We start from the raw sequence: 16,970 nt of genomic DNA on the forward strand, positions 1-16,970 counted from the left end.
AATAAATTTTTGATTCCACATTGAGCATTATTTGAGTAACTACTGTCTAAACACTAGTTTGTTAAATATTGAGATGAAAGAGTGGAAGACTGCTAACTGAGTATATGCATGAGTGTGACTTTCTGAGGAGGAAAAAAGTGAGGCGTGAGTATATGCATGAATGTGACTTGTTGTGAGGGGGTGTTGTGAGAATTAAAGTCACGACCTCTCGCACCCAAAACGAGAATCATACCACTAGACCAAACACCCAATTGATTTTTGATTCCACATTGAGCATTTGAGTAACTACTGTCTAAACACTAGTTTGTTAAATATTGAGATGAAAGAGTGGAAGACTGCTAACTGAGTATATGAATGAGTGTGACTTCCTGAGGAGCAAAAAAGTGAGGGGTGAGTATATGCATGAATGTGAGTTGCTATGAGGGGCTGTTGTGAGAATTGAACTCACGACCGCTCAACACAAAGCGAGAATCATACCACTAGACCAAACACCCAATTGATTTTTGATTCCACATTGAGCATTTGAGTAACTACTGTCTAAACACTAGTTTGTTAAATATTGAGATGAAAGAGTGGAAGACTGCTAACTGAGTATATGAATGAGTGTGACTTCCTGAGGAGCAAAAAAGTGAGGGGTGAGTATATGCATGAATGTGACTTGCTATGAGGGGCTGTTGTGAGAATTGAACTCACGACCGCTCAACACAAAGCGAGAATCATACCACTAGACCAAACACCCAATTGATTTTTGACGAGAATCATACCACTAGACCAAACACCCAATTGATTTTTGATTCCAATCATACCACTAGACCAAACACCCAATTGATTTTTGATTCCACATTGAGCATTTGAGTAACTACTGTCTAAACACTAGTTTGTTAAATATTGAGATAAAAGAGTGAAAGACTGCTAACTAAGTATATGCATGAGTGTGCCTTGCTGTGAGGACGAAAAAAGTGAGAGGTGTTGTGAGAACTAAACTCACAACCTCTCGCGCCGAAAGCGAGAATCATACCACTAGATCAAACACCCAATCGATTTTTAATTCCACATTGAGCATTTGAGCAACTAATGTTTAAACACTGGTTTGTTAAGCATTGAGATGAAAGAGTGGAAAACTGCTAACTGAATATATGCATGAGTGTGACTTGCTATGAGGAGGAAAAAGGTCAGAGGGTGTTGTGAGAATTCATCTCACGATCTCTCGCACCCTAAGCGAGAATCATACCAGTAGACCAAACACCAAATTGATTTTTGATTCCATATTGAGCATTTGGGCAACTAATGTCTAAACAATGGTTTGTTAAATATTGAGAAGAAAGAGTGGAAGACTACTAACTGAGTATATGCGTGATTGTGACTTGCTGAGGAGGAAAAAAGTGAGGGGTGTTGAGAGAATTAAACTCACAACCTCAAACACTAGTTTGTTAAATATTGTGATGAAAGACTGCTAATTGAGTATATGCATGAGTGTGACTTGGTATGACGAAAAAAGTGAGGTGATGTCGTGAGAATTAAACTCAAAACCACTCACACCCAATGCGAGAATCATACCACCAGACCAAACACCCTATTGATTTTTGTTTCCACATTGAACATTTGAGTAACTACTGTCTAAACACTAGTATGTTAAATATTAAGATGAAAGAGTGAAAGACTGCTAACTGAGTATATGCATGAGTGTGACTTGCTGCAGAGGAGGAAAAAAGTGAGTGGTGTTGTGAGAATTAAACTCACAATCTCTCGCACCCAAAGCGAGAACCATACCACTAAACCAAACACCAAATTAATTTAATATTGAGATGAAAGAGTGGAAGACTGCTAACTGAGTATATGCATGAATGTAACTTGCTGTGAAGGGGTGTTGTGAGAATTAAACTCACAACCTCTCGCACCCAAAGCGAGAATCCAACTACTGTCTAAACACTAGTTTGTTAAATATTGAGATGAAAGAGTGGAAGACTGCTAGAGTAAGTATATGCATGAGTGTGACTTGCTGAGGAGGAAAAAAGTGAGGGGTGAGTACATGCATGAATGTGACTTAATGTGAATGGGGTGTTGTGAGAATTGAACTCATGACATCTCACACCCAAAGCAAGAATCATACCACTAGACCAAACACCTAATTGATTTTTGATTCCACATTGAGCATTTGAGTAACTATTGTCTAAACACTAGTTTGTTAAATATTGAGATAAACGAGTGAAAGACTGCTAACTGAGTATATGCATGAGTGTGACTTGCTGCAGAGGAGGAAAAAAGTGAGTGGTGTTGTGAGAATTAAACTCACAATCTCTCGCACCCAAAGCGAGAACCATGCCACTAAACCAAACACCCAATTAATTTAATATTGAGATGAAAGAGTGGAAGACTGCTAACTGAGTATATGCATGAGTGTGACTTGCTGCAGAGGAGGAAAAAAGTGAGTGGTGTTGTGAGAATTAAACTCACAATCTCTCGCACCCAAAGCGAGAACCATGCCACTAAACCAAACACCCAATTAATTTAATATTGAGATGAAAGAGTGGAAGACTGCTAACTGAATATAAGCATGAGTGTGACTTGCTATGAGGAGGAAAAAGGTCAGGGGGTGTTGTGAGAATTCAACTCACGATTTCTCGCACCCTAAGCGAGAATCATACCACTAGACCAAACACCAAATTGATTTTTGATTACACATTGAGCATCTGAGCAACTAATGTCGTCTGCTACCTGAGTATATGCATGAGTGTGGCTTGCTGTGAGGAGGAAAAAAGTGAGTGGTGTTGTTAAAATTGAACTCACAACCTCTCACACCCAAAGCAAGAATCATACCACTAAACTAAACTCCCAATTGATTTTGGATTCCACATTGAGCATTGAGCAACTAATGTCTAAGCACTGGTTTGTTAAATATTGAGATGAAAATAAGACTGCTAACTGAGTATATGCATGAGTGTGACTGATTGAGGATGTTTATTATTGAGTAACTCTGATGGTAATTTCCTAGCGGCTATGAATGGTAAACTCCCTCATTGTAGTGACTTGTATCTTGCTGAAGTCATGGCATGTAAGGAAGCTCTTAAGCGGTTGAAGGAGTATGGAGTTTCAAAGGTCGATGTTAGTATTTTAAGATTACCCTAATATGTGCAATGCTCTTGCTTTGTCTCACGTGGATTATTCTTATGTGGCCATTGTACTTAGTGAATATAAATCGTTGGCTTCGTCTTTTACTGTTTGTGATTTTAAATTTATACGACAATTTTCGAATAAGGTGACGGATTGTCTTGCGGCGAGAACTATTAGTCATGATGTTCCCTTATGTTAGGAGGGCTCTCCGCTTGAGTTTTATTGTACATCTTTTTTTTTTTTTTTTTTTTTTTTGGTTTTTGTTTTTTAAATGGTTGGTTAATTGAAGTTCTTGGTTTTGATTTAAAAATAAAATAAAATAAAAAATCTCCATTTTAATTAAAAACTCTACAGACTTTTAATAGGACTAAGTCTATTTGATCCAACATATGCTAATCTTTAAATGTACATAAATCAATAAGCTTTAATTTCGTAATAACAGCCATAACAACTTAAATCGTGCGATATTATATGATATGATCATGATAGCATGAAAATTTTAGTTGGTTTGAAGATTTGTTCAACCAAGTGTTATTTAACGGGTGCGTATCTTGTAAGATTGCCTCACAGATCTTTAGTCGTGAGATAGGCCGAGTCAAAACAGAAATGTACGGAGTAATACTTAGTTGAAAAATGTAATACTCTGTACTAATTAGAAATAAATTGTTTGTTACTTATAAATGAAAATGTAATGTTTTTAAGAAAAATATAATACTTTTAAATCAAAATATAATATTTAGGGGTTGAACAACTACTTGTGAAAAAAAGCGTGTAATACTAATCATGAATAAATTAATTGATTGTTAGTTATGAGAGAAAGTGTATAGCTTGGGTTTGAGAATATGAAAATGTTACTTATATCTTCAAAAATATATACTTTTGTTGCATAGTCACCTAAAGAGAAAATAACCTTTTTTTTAAAATAAATGAATAAGTAGTTAATTCAATTTTTGATCATAGATTTATATGTGACAATCTACTTTTAGTCATTCTTTTATTTTATTTTGGGAAGAAAGGAAGTAAAACAATATGAACATATATTTTCAAGATAAACCTCATTTTCTGACTTTTGAGCAATTAATGATGAGGTTTAGGTCAGAACTTTGAACTCATGGACTTTGAATATATCTCACTAATAAGATCTGTTTTATCATTAGTTTTGAAAAGTCAATTTCCACCCATATCTTAAAATACCGAAAAATAGATAGAAAAAAAATGTAAAATTAGTCTTTAAATTTAGTGAATAATGTTAAAATAAAAATCTCTATTAAAGGTATCTTAATTTGCTAGAATAGTGCAATAAGATTTTAATCATATTTATAGATTACCGTTTATGTAACGCTGATTAAGCTAAAATGTGGTGTTCTAATGCGTACGTATAACCTAAGTGCATATTTGTTATTTTAGTTTTGAATTCTTTAAGAACTACCACGAGTTGTCAGTCAAACTAAAGCTGACAACTGTGGCTATTTTAGCTAATCATAGTTGTCTTCTCTTCATATCTGGTTAGACAAAGACAACCATTAGCTTTTATCTCATTTTTAGTCTTTAACTACAACTTTAGGAGGTGTTTGGTTTAGGTTATCACACATAATAACCTAGAAATGTGAATATGGTAATATCAGATTTTCCTTTTTTTTTTTTTTTTTTTTTGGTTACAAGAGGATGTGAGAATAATATTACAGCATTGGATATGCGATTCACAAATTTTAATTTGCTTTTAGTTCATTTTTGGTAGCTTTCATGGTAACCGCAATCCTCTCACATTCTTAGGTTATGTGAAATTCGCGAGAATGTTACATTACCTCAAAATATTCATTGAACCAAACATCTCATCATAGAGTTTGCTTGGAAATCCAGAAAATATTTTACGCAAAATGATTTTTTTTTTTGTAAAATTATTTTCTAATGTTTGGTTGAAAGTTAATTTTTTGTTTTTGTTTTTTTGTTATGGTCTATAGAATCATTTGCCAAAATGAGAGGGAGAGAAAAGGGTTATACAATATATCTTCTAAGGCTATGTTTGGCAAACCTAGCTGAAAAGGTAGCAGAAAGCTGAAAACTGAAAAGCTATAAGCTCGAAGCTGAAATCTAAAGAACTGTTAAGCTAGTTGTTATGCTTAAAAGTGTTTGGTAAAATTATCTTTTTGATAAGATGCTAAATGTAAAAAGACTAAAAAGGACATCTTCATACAATTTAAATAGTTTTAAATTTAAATAGGTTTGTTTATATATTAAAATATAAAATAGTGAAATCAATATATTTTAATAAAATATAAAGTAAGAACATATATTTGAAAACATATAAAGTAAAATAAAATGTTTATAATTGAGTCAATTCCTTTTTTGGTCCTAGACTTATAGTGACATGGATAATTTTAGTCCTCCATAAAAAATTTAGACAATTTATAGACACAATTATCGTGACGAGGACAATTTTGGTCCTCCGTCTATTATTTCGTTAGATGGCCGTATGAAAAGGGGTAATCACGTCATTTCATCCTTCTCTCTATTCTATCCCTGCTCCAGGCGCCTCCCCCGCGGGCTTTCTCGCTATTTGTTACACTACCTCCGTTGCGTCCCCGGCCGAGAAGCCATCAGCCAAGCCTTTGTCTAGAAATGAGCCGACGAGGAAGATCACCGATGAGTTCACTGGTGCCGGATCGATTGGGCAAGTCTGCCAACTTATTGGAGCCTTCGTGGACGTCAGATTCGATGAGGGATTGCCTCCGATCCTCTCTCGAGGTGCTCGACAACCAAATCAGGGTCGTGCTCGAGGTGGCGCAGCACTTGGGTGAGAACATGGTGAGGACAATTGCTATGGATGGTACTGAAGGGCTTGTTTGTGGTCAACACCCGCTCTCCTATCACTGTGAGTTATCTGAAGCTGTTCCCTCTTTTTGTTATTTCCAAAGGTCGTTGGTTTGTTGTCTGGGTTTGATTTTATTTTTTTAAAAAAAATAATTTTGACCCTTTAACATAATAAGGATTTGGGTTTACAATGTGAAGACCTTTTACTATTCAAATTGTTTTAGAACTTAAAATTCGAATAATTGATCCATTCAAAGATCACATTTCCTTCTCATATAAAAATAATTATTTAAATATGAGAATTTGGTTGTGTTTTGATCAATTTGGGCGTCTGAGTTTTGTCCTATTGTATTGGATTAGGGTAATCTGTCAGATCTTGGAATTGGGTTTTTTTTTTTTCCGACGAGTGCAGCGGCGACGGGGATAATGACTTTGGGAGGGTGGTCCTGTCAAGTGCTTTACAGTTTGATGATTTTATTCCCAACACAGAAACAAAGAAGCCTTGCAGAGAGATTTCGTTTCCCAGTTATGATAAGTCTCTTCTGGAATCCTTCCCTCAAGATGTTCTGGTGAGTTTAGAACTCAATTTGCATTTTATCTATATGAATATGAATAAGAACTTTCTTTTAATTTGTTTCTTCTGTAACTTGTTGCAGATTAGGATAATTCTTGGGCTTGATCATGATGATTTGAGCAGGTTGTTTCATGTCTCCAAGACCATTCGAGAAGTGGCTAGTAAGCCTCATCAATTCTGGGAAATTAAGAATTTTGATTGATTGTTGCAATGGTACTGACATGGTTCTTGTTTGTTGTTATTTTTCGTTCTTCCAACTAAAGATGAAGAAGAATCTCTGAGCTCTTCACCTGAAAAGCTTGACATTGTTGTTGTCATCATGAAATGGATAATTGATATATTATTGCTGAATTGACAGAAATATCCCTCATTTAGACGGTCAACTAATAGAATAATAGACGGAGGACTAAAATTGTCCCCGTCACGATAACTGTGTCCATAAATTGTCTAATTTTTTTATGGAGGACAAAAATTGTCCATGCCACTATAAGTCTAGGAACAAAAAAGGAATTAACTCTTTATAATTCATAAGATTAGTTCATACAAAAATCAATGTTCAAATACAAATGTCAAATTGAAATTACAACCAAACATATTGAAGAGAAAAAGTCAAAAAGGTTTAGCCAAAAATGTTTTAATTGGGATGGGTAATGATTTCATTTCTTTAAAATAATAAGGTTAAAAATGGAAAAAAAAGTTAGGAAGCTACTAGCTTATTTTGAAATGCTACCTTAGGACTTAGGTAGCGTTCAAAAATAAGCTCTTATTTTAAGCTACTAGCTTATTTTAAAAACATTACCAAACAGAGATTATAACTTATTAGTAGCTTAAAATAAGCTATAAGTTCCAAAATAAGCTCTGCCAAACAGAGCCTAAGTAAAATTTAGAGTTAATGACCAATTTGGTCCCATTGACTATAACGAAATTACTGATTTGATTCTCGACTATCATTCTTACAAAATTAATTCCTCAATTTTAAAAGTCTTACATAATTTCGTCCTCCTGTCAATTTGAGCAGTATGATGATAGTCAATATGAATTGTAAGATGATAAAGGAGGACGAAATTGGGTAAAGATTTTAAAAGTTATGACTTAATTTAGTAAGGCTGATAGTCGAGAACCAAATCGTTAATTTCGCTATAGTCAAGGTACCAATTCGGTGCTTAACTCTAAAATTTATGAAGATATTTCCTGTTAAAATGAACATTTTTTCTTTGAATAGTATAACTATTTTTTTTATTGAATATATTTTCGTATAAAACCATTTATTAGATTTTCAAATAAATCCTTTAGTTCAAAAATATTTAAAATGTTCTTACTTCTTCTTTTGGTAAATGCATGGGGTCTTTCTCGATCTGTACACCCACGTTCGCTCCGTGAGCACGGGAGCTAGTCCAGGGGGAATCGAACCCGAGTTCTTACTTGCCACTTGAGCTACCACATTGAGTTAAAATGTTTTTACTTTAAAAAAATAATGATATTTTAAAATGAAATAAAATTTAAAGTTGAGAAAATGTAAAAGTAATGAAAGTTGGGAATTGAAATAAGGCACGTACTCGCGAGTCGTAAGGATGTTAGCATGTTCACATATCCATCAGCTCTATAAATATAGTATGAATCTACAAAGGAAAGAGCACAATATAATGCAGAAAATGAAGACATCAAAAAACCCCATTTTGCTCTCCTCCCTTCTTCTCTTTTGCATCTTCAACTTTTCCTTTGCCGCCGACCCGGTGCTGGACACCGCCGGCCAGGCTCTCCTCTCCGGCGTCAATTATTACGCCTTATCTGCAGGGAGCGGCCTCAAGCCAACCAAGGGCGAAAACAACACCTGCCCTTTTCAGGTCGTCCAGACACTCGCCGCCGGCGACAAGGGACTCCCACTCCGGTTTTCGCCGGTGAATTCCACCGGCGGTGCTGTCCTTGAGAACGCCGACGTGACCGTGGAATTCGTGGCGTCGGATCTCACGTCGGGGTGCCCTCAGTCGAGGGTGTGGCTAGTCCAAGACCTTTTCGTGACGACGGGGGGAGATGGGAAGGGAAACGGAGCGAGCTTATTCACGATCGTCAAGTACGAGGATGCGTACGCGTTTCAGTTCTGTCCGAGAGCCGCAGGTTGCTCCGTCGTGTGCCCCAGGCTTCAGTGTGGATACATTGGTGTCCAGGTGGTCGACGGCGTAAGGCGTTTGGCTTTCAACCGTCCGCCATTGAAGATTGTATTCCAAAAGGCTTAGTCTTAGGCTTACAACTATTATTAATGAATGGTTTGAAATACTACGTACTGCTTAGTGGCTTTAATAAGTATTCATACTGTATGGATTACATATTCATATCAATAAAGACTGTATGAGTAGTTTATGATGTTAATGTTAGTTGGTGATGGAAATTAAAATATGTTGAAAGTAATTATGTACTATTTGGTGGGCTGTATGTAGCTGTAATTCAACTTGTTGGTTTTATCAACCACGGATGCTCAAACAGCAGGCCAACACCACCAAAAAATTGACTAAGTATTATGGGATGAAAATAGAGGAGCGCCTCGGCCCTTTGTGTATTATGAATTGCTTATGAGTGTGAAAAATTGCTTCTGAGTACAGAGAACCGCTTGCCCCTCTCTCAAGGTCTTAGATCCCTATTTATACTAGCTAGGAGGTATTTCTCCATTTGGTAACCCTAAAGTGTCATATACAAATAAATTAGGATTTCTTTCCTTAGTACATTTAGATACTTTCTTAATCTATTCCAGCATTCTTTCCATATCTTTCGCGTGATTCCCGCACCTCACCGCCTTTACCTTTAGGAAACCTCTCGGCCGCCTTTCACACACCGCCTTCTTTACCTCGGCCATGGCTCCTAAGTCGGCCGGACCGACTCCTCTCCTTCAGCTCCTTAAGCCCATCCCTTCTCCCATGGTAATTAGTTATTTCAATAGCACTGTTCAATCACTCTGAGTCTAAGATCTTTAGCTGCCTTGTTACTTCAATGAACAAATCCCCGGTCGACCGACTCATCATCGGCCAACCTTCGTCGCCCCATTGTACACTCCTCCGAGTCCTCCAAGCTCCTTGAATTTTTCTCCTTCTCATTAGTCGACCTTCCACTTACGCCGAGCTCCCAATATCGAACCTTAGCCCATCCCCCATCATCTAATCCCTCATTTTCTCTAGCCACACGAAGCACGGCTTGGGGAAATGTCTTGCTTTTCCATCCTTAGAGAGTTTTTGCTCCCCAGTCCTTTACTTTCCTGAGTTACACGAAACATGACTCAGAAAAGTATTGATAGCTCGGCTCCCCTCACCTTGTTGGCTTGATGTTCTACCTTCTTCGATTTCTGTTTGCTTTGAGAAAGTTTTTTACCCCCCCCCCCCCCCCCCCTCCCCAATTCCCTCACTTTCCTGAGTTACGCGAAACACGACTTGGAAAAGTACTTGCGACTGGTCTTCAAGCTTTTCTTCCTTCATGGTTGTCACTTGTCCACACCCGAGCTTTCTCACATTGATTTTATCTTCCCCGCATCCCATCATTGGTCAAGTCCAACACATTAACTACCATCGATCCTTATCTTTTACTGAACAGTGAGCTTCTGACACGGTCACATTGCCTTAACTACATTCACTCAAGTGCAACTGCCAGATGTCATTTTCAAAGCAAGCCTTTTCCTATAAATAGCGACGCCATTTCCATATTTGCTCACCTTTCCACATTCCCAATTTACCTTCGATAACCATGGGAACCAAAGGCAACGCTTATGCCCCAGCTCGCCGGCGATCTTCTCCATGACTAGCAGAACGGGCTCGTCGTGCTGCCAAGGCTCGCATGGTCGAGCGAAAGGAACGCCTGAGATCCCGCAGATTCCTTTGTGGCGATGATCCTAGTTGGCCCATTGACGTTCCGCTTGAGGCCGAAGAAGATGGTTGGGTTCTCATTCCCAGCGACCCAGTGCTCGAGGAAGATGAACCAGTTCTTGACGAGCCGGTGCTGCTGGATGATCCTGTTCCAGACCCCGACTACCTGTACTTCTTCAACGAAGTCTATGCCATGATAGATCGCGGCACACCTGACGACGCTCCTCCGGGCATTGCCTCCTTATGGGAGGAGTACCGTGATTTTGCCTATGCCCCGGCTTCGACGACTCCGACCGTTTCCACCGAAATTGCACCTCCTTCTTCCAAGTAGACTAGGGACTTAGCCTATGGTCGTCCACTTTTTTGGCTGAAAGGGTGTTTTACTGGCCTTTTCTTTTTTGAATGTAAATGATCTGCCTCCAGCCTTTATGGGAATTCTTTCTTTTGCTCGTGCTTGTCACTGCATGCTTTTAATATGTAAGCCGACTCATGCCAGGGTCGCCTTCCTCGTTCTCAAAGGATTACTTTGGAGCTTTTTGCCCTACTGAACCCAGAACGAGCTAGTCCCTCAGACCTTTGGTCGAGGGGATTGAGATCGACATTCCCCTGTCTTCATGGGTTCCAGCACAGCCTTTCGGACTTTTAGCCACCAGGCTTACCTTGCACCTTTTAAACATGGAATCCGACCCTTCTCAAAGGGCTATACCGACAATCAATTCCTGAAATCAATTATAACTCCAGTCCCTCAGACCTTTGGTTTGAGGACCTAGCTGAGCTTCGATTAGCCTTCCCCTTTTCAGGGGATCTTTAATCCGACCTCCAAGGTCTTACTCGCTAACCGAAAAAGTCCATCTTTGTAGGTCGGGCTCTGACTACTTGGTCTCTACGACCACATGTTCAATGATGGTAGCCGAATCCCCGACTCGACTCTTAGAACCTTTCGAATTCTGAAGCTCAGCCCTCGAAGATGTCTTTCCCCTCTTTTCTCGACGACTTCGTTCATTCATTCAACTATTACCTTTTTCCTCCATACTTCAATTTCGTTGGTTTCTCGACCTTTCGTTTTAATTCGTGCCATTCGAAGGCTGGCGGACCACCCGGCTTTCTGATAAGCTTAATTTCTAGACATTTTTAGAGTAATTTTAGTAAGTGATTTGCATAAATAAATTAAGTTTTAGTGTTGATCTTTTTATAAATATTATATTTATTTATAAGTTACTAGTTTAGATTGGTTTTAATAAGTATTAGGCTAATGTTGCATTTTTATTAATATAGGAGTTTTAGTTTAACTATAATATTAAATTTATTTGGTAGCTTTATACATTTAGTTTTAAATTAGTAATCTAATAATTAGGTTTAATTAACTTGTGCCATTAGGTTATATAAGTAGTTTTTTTTACTTTACTTTTATTGGGTTTTTAATAGATTTATCTTTCTTGAAGGGGCGCAGCACTGAAACAAAGAAAAGGAAATTAATTGGGGTTTTTAATTTGGTTTTTGGGACGGCAGAACACGGACGGACGACGAATCAAAGTGCCCATCTTATTTGAGGTGTATATATTTCGGCTCTGGCGGAAGATAGAGAGGGGGGAGAGAACAGGAAAACTGAAGGAGTAGACTACGAAGGCTAGGGTTCACAGCAACGGCTTTGGCGAGGAAGCGAAGACTCCATCGCAATTCGCAAGGAATTTTCGAGTTCTAATCGCAGCTATCAATTCTTTAGGCTTGAATTACTTTCTTCTGTCTCTACTTTAAATTTTCAGATTAATATTCTCATTTTGATATGCTAAATTTCGTGAATCGTTTATGCAATTAGTTATGATTATTGGCTAGAACTTTGAATTAGGGATTTGGACTAGCCTTAGACTAGATTAATTGATTACTCTTCATGTGCTGATTCTTCTAAGTTCGATTGAATAATTGAATTTTGATTATATTTATCTTATGTATTTTAGTTGTGAATTGTGTGGCTGGCCATTGCATATTTCTATTATTAAGGTTTATAAGAAGAACTGACAGGTGAATTATGAACCTAGACCTCGTAAGATAAACACACTTGACCTAAACTAGACATAGCTTTAGGTATTTGTGGTGAGTTTTGGTTATTGCTTAATGGGTTCAATTAATGTTGGTGAAATATCGACAGATGATCATAGTTAATTGGATACAACCTAGTAGCTCGACGGAGTATTAGGATATAAATGGAGCAATCATCACTATAATCAAACGAATCAATGCTTAGGATGATTAGTTAATTATCTAATAGGTGAACCCAAATCCATAGTCTTTTCTCAATTAGAACTTTTCTTAATTTTAAACTCATAAATATTCTTTTTATTCCGTGAATTTCTTTTATTCGTGTTTTTCTCTTATCAACTAAATCGGTTATTCAAAACAACAGTTAATTGTGTTCTTCGTGGGATCGACCCTGGAATACTCCAGGAATTTATACTATGATTGACTCTGTGCGCTTGCAGAAAATATCAATCAAGTTTTTGGCGCTGTTGCCGGGGACACTCATTTAACTATTTTCTTAAGTTTTTCTTTTTAATTTTATTTTTTGTAGCTAGGTTCATTATCACTTTAATTTTATTTTTATTTATTTATTTATTTGTTTTTATTATTGTTTATGATTTTAAGGCGATCAATAAGGCATAAAAACGCTGAATTATTTCCTATTGATCTTGAAATTGAGCGTACTTGTAGGAAAAACAGGGTACGAAGGCGGCTTGAAATGGCTGAAAATAATAGAGTGGGTCAACAAGATGAACGCATACCACCAATAGTTCCACCTCCGCAAAATCAAGCAGTTCAACCGCGTCTTCGAGACATCCAAAGACCGGTAATAGCTGTTAACCCCCAATAGTTCCACCTCCGCAAAATCAAGCAGTTCAACCGCGTCTTCGAGACATCCAAAGACCGGTAATAGCTGTTAACCCCTGTTGCATTCAATTGTCTGATGCAGCTAGGAATTATGAACTCAAGAGTTTCCATCTGAATATGCTTCCTACCTTTAATGGTTTGGAAAGTGAGGATGCTTTGGGTTTCATGCGAGAGCTTTATAGTACGGTACAAACTTTACCTTTGAATAATTTATCTGAAGAAGAGCTTAGAATGAAATGTTTTCCATATTGCATGAGGGGTGATGCTAGGCAGTGGTTGTTAAATTTACCAGAGGGTTCTTTAAGAACTTGGGATGATGTTTACAATGCTTTCATGTTTAAATATTCTTCATCTCAAACGACAATGGACTATAGGAGTAGGATATGCACTTTTACTCAAAGAGAGGGGGAATTATTTCATGAAGTATGGGATCGTTTCAACTTGCTTTTGAACCAGTGTCCACACCATCAATTCCCTTTGTTATTGTTAACACAATTCTTTTATGATGGTTTAACTCCTAATTATCAGTCTCTTGTAGATACTGCTGCAGGTGGATACACAGGTGATAAAAATAGTGATGAGTTACAAGCTATCTTTGAGAGTCTAGCTAGTAATTCTAGACAAAAAGCAGTGAGAGGTCGAAGAGCTGCTGTGCATGAAATTAGCACACAGTCTGAGTTGACAATACAAGTGGCTGAATTGACTAAACAGATTAACTTGTTGATGACTCGTGATAGTTCGAATAGAGAATTTTGTGCTTATTGCAATACATATGGTCATAATTCTTCTGTTTATATGAATGCAAAGCCATCGCAACCATCTTATGAAGAGGCAAATTACATGGGATCTAATATGGGGAGGCAACCACCAAGAAATGATCCATTTTCCCATACATATAACCCAGGTTGGCGAAATCACCCTAACTCTTCTCATGGAGAGATCAAGGTAATGCAAGGCCAATGGGACCACCTGGATTTCAACAACAAGGGCCATCAGGATTTCAGCATCAGCAATACAGACCCTTCCAGCAACCACCTGCACCACAACAACCTCAACTTCCTACTCAGGAGAAAAAGCCTCAACTGGAGGAGATGTTCATGCAATACATGGCTAGCCAGGACACTATGATGAATAAGCTAGATGCAAAAATTGATAAGGTTGCTCAGTCCAGCCAAGCATCCATTCATAATTTAGAGGTGCAAGTAGGTCAGTTAGCTAAAATTGTTGCAGAAAAAGATCGAGGTAAGTTTCCTAGTGCCACTGAAATAAACCCTAGGGAAGGAGCTATGGCTGTCACATTGAGAAGTGGTAAGGTGTTGAATGAAGTTTTGAAAGAAAAAGAACCATTGACGGTTGAAAAAGAGAGTGATAAAGAAGGAGAACAATTACCTAAAGAGAGTTCTAGTGATCAAAACCTCAATTCCTCTGCAGTAAAACCTTATGTACCCCCCATTCCATATCCACAAAGGCTACAAAAGAGGAACCAGGACAACAACTTTAAAAGATTTTTAGAGGTTTTTAAAAAATTGCAAATTAATATTCCTTTTGCAGAAGCACTTGCCAATATGCCGTCTTATGCCAAGTATATTAAGGAAATTGTGTCTAATAAAAAGAAACTAGAAGAGTTTGCTACTGTGCATCTAAATGAGGAGTGTAGTGCTATTTTACAAAGCAAATTAACTCCTAAGCTAATGGATCCAGGAAGTTTTTCTATTCCTTGCTCTATTGGTAATACTATTGTTGATAAATGCTTATGTGATTTAGGTGCCAGTATAAACCTTATGCCTTTAACGCTTTTCAAAAAGTTGGGAATATCTGAAATGAAGCCAACAACAATCTCTCTTCAACTTGCTGATAGATCAGTCAAGTACCCGCAGGGAGTAGTAGAGGATATCTTGGTAAAAGTTGGTAAATTCTATTTTCCTGCTGATTTTCTGATTCTGGACATGTGTAATGATACAGATACATCCCTTATACTTGGTAGGCCATTTTTGTTAACAGGAGGAGTAATAATAGATATGCCTTTAGGGAAATTAATTTTTAGAGTAGGAACAGAAAAAGAAGAATTCTCTATCTCTAAAGCTGTAAAGTTTCCATCTTTTGATGAATCATGTCAATTTGTTGATGCTATTGAGAAACTTTCAAAAGAAGCATTTGTTAAGAATTCATTTAGTGAACCATTAGAAGCATGTCTTGCACTTAGTATAAAAATCGAAGAGGTAGAATCAGATTTTGTTGAGTCTTTGATGAGATTAGAATGTCAGGGTTATTTGCCTACACATCTTAGTAGAAAATATGAAGATTTAGGTAGGGGCAACCCTTTTCCACTCCCTTCTAATGAAACACCACCTCAACTTGAACTTAAACCACTTCCATCACATCTGAAATATGTTTTTTTGGGTGTAAATGATACCTTTCCTGTGATTATTTATGCTAATTTGCTCCCTGCAGAAGAAGAAAAGTTGATGAGAATATTGAGGCAATTTAAGATTGCCTTAGGGTGGTCTATTGCTGATATTAAGGGGATTAGTCCCTCAGTTTGTATGCACAGGATATTGATGGAAGAAGATTATACCCCGAGTGTGGAAAGTCAAAGGTGCCTTAATCCTAACATGAAAGAAGTGGTGCGTGCTGAAATTCACAAGCTTCTTGATGCAGGTATTATCTATCCCATTTCTGATAGTGCATGGGTTAGTCTTGTGCAAGTTGTTCCTAAAAAGGGTGGTATCACTGTTATTAAAAATGATAAAGATGAGTTGATTCCCACTAGAACTGTCACAGGTTGGAGAGTATGTATAGATTATAGGAAATTAAATGCAGCTACCCGTAAAGACCATTTCCCTTTACCCTTTGTTGACCAGATGTTAGAACGGTTAGCTGACTATGCATACTATTGTTTTTTAGATGGCTATTCAGGTTATTTTCAAATCCCCATTGCCCCTGAGGACCAGGAAAAAACTACATTTATTTGTCCATATGGTACTTTTGCATATAGAAGGATGCCATTTGGTTTATGCAATGCACCTGCTACATTTCAGCGGTGTATGATGACAATCTTTTCTGATATGGTTGAGGATATAATTGAGATTTTTATGGATGATTTTTCAGTAGTTGGTTCTTCTTTTGATACTTGTCTAGCTAACTTGAGGCGTGTTTTGCAGCGCTGTGAAGAGACTATTCTTATGCTTAATTGGGAAAAATGCCATTTTATGGTACCTGAAGGTATTGTGTTAGGTCATAAAGTTTCAGCTAGAGGGATAGAAGTAGACCATGCTAAAGTTGAGGTTATTGAAAAGTTACCTCCCCCTTCTTCGGTAAGAGCTATTAGAAGTTTTCTAGGTCATGCTGGTTTTTATAGGAGGTTCATTAAAGACTTTGCTAAGATTGCCAAACCTCTTTGTAAGTTGTTGGTTAAAGATGCCCCTTTTGTGTTTGATGATGCATGTTCAAAGGCTTTCAACAGTCTTAAACAAGCTTTAATTTCAGCCCCTATTATGGTTGCACCTGATTGGACTTTACCTTTTGAACTTATGTGTGATGCGAGTGATTTTGCTTTAGGTGCTGTTTTAGGACAAAGAAGAAATAAAAAGTTGCATGTGATTTGTTATGCAAGTAAAGTATTAAATGATGCTGAAAATAATTATGCAACTACTGAAAAAGAATTTTTAGCCATTGTTTTTGCTCTTGACAAATTCCGCTCTTATCTTGTTGGATCAAAGCTAATTGTCTACACAGATCATTCAGCC

General features: G+C 37.4%; 1 protein-coding gene and 1 non-coding gene across 2 annotated transcripts; one reads left to right on the top strand and one right to left on the bottom strand.

The window, feature by feature from the left end:
* Positions 1-8,136: 8,136 nt before the first annotated feature.
* Positions 8,137-8,926, top strand: LOC115996449 (kunitz trypsin inhibitor 5-like). Its single transcript, XM_031235670.1, has one exon. The coding sequence runs from the start codon at positions 8,140-8,142 to the stop codon at positions 8,728-8,730; it is 591 nt and encodes a 196-aa protein (XP_031091530.1). The 5' UTR covers positions 8,137-8,139; the 3' UTR covers positions 8,731-8,926.
* A 4,664-nt stretch (positions 8,927-13,590) lies between these two features.
* On the bottom strand, positions 13,591-13,697 carry LOC115997688. Its single transcript, XR_004093783.1, has one exon. It is a non-coding gene; the product is annotated as a small nucleolar RNA R71 (small nucleolar RNA).
* Between the last annotated feature and the right edge of the window lie 3,273 nt (positions 13,698-16,970).

The sequence above is a fragment of the Ipomoea triloba genome, chromosome 11, assembly GCF_003576645.1.
Source record: "Ipomoea triloba cultivar NCNSP0323 chromosome 11, ASM357664v1".
Classification (NCBI taxonomy): domain Eukaryota; kingdom Viridiplantae; phylum Streptophyta; class Magnoliopsida; order Solanales; family Convolvulaceae; genus Ipomoea; species Ipomoea triloba.

What these genes read in the sequence shown, in the direction of transcription:
- LOC115996449 (XM_031235670.1), top strand. Translation starts at nt 8,140, where the DNA reads ATGCAGAAAATGAAGACATCAAAAAACCCCATTTTGCTCTCCTCCCTT.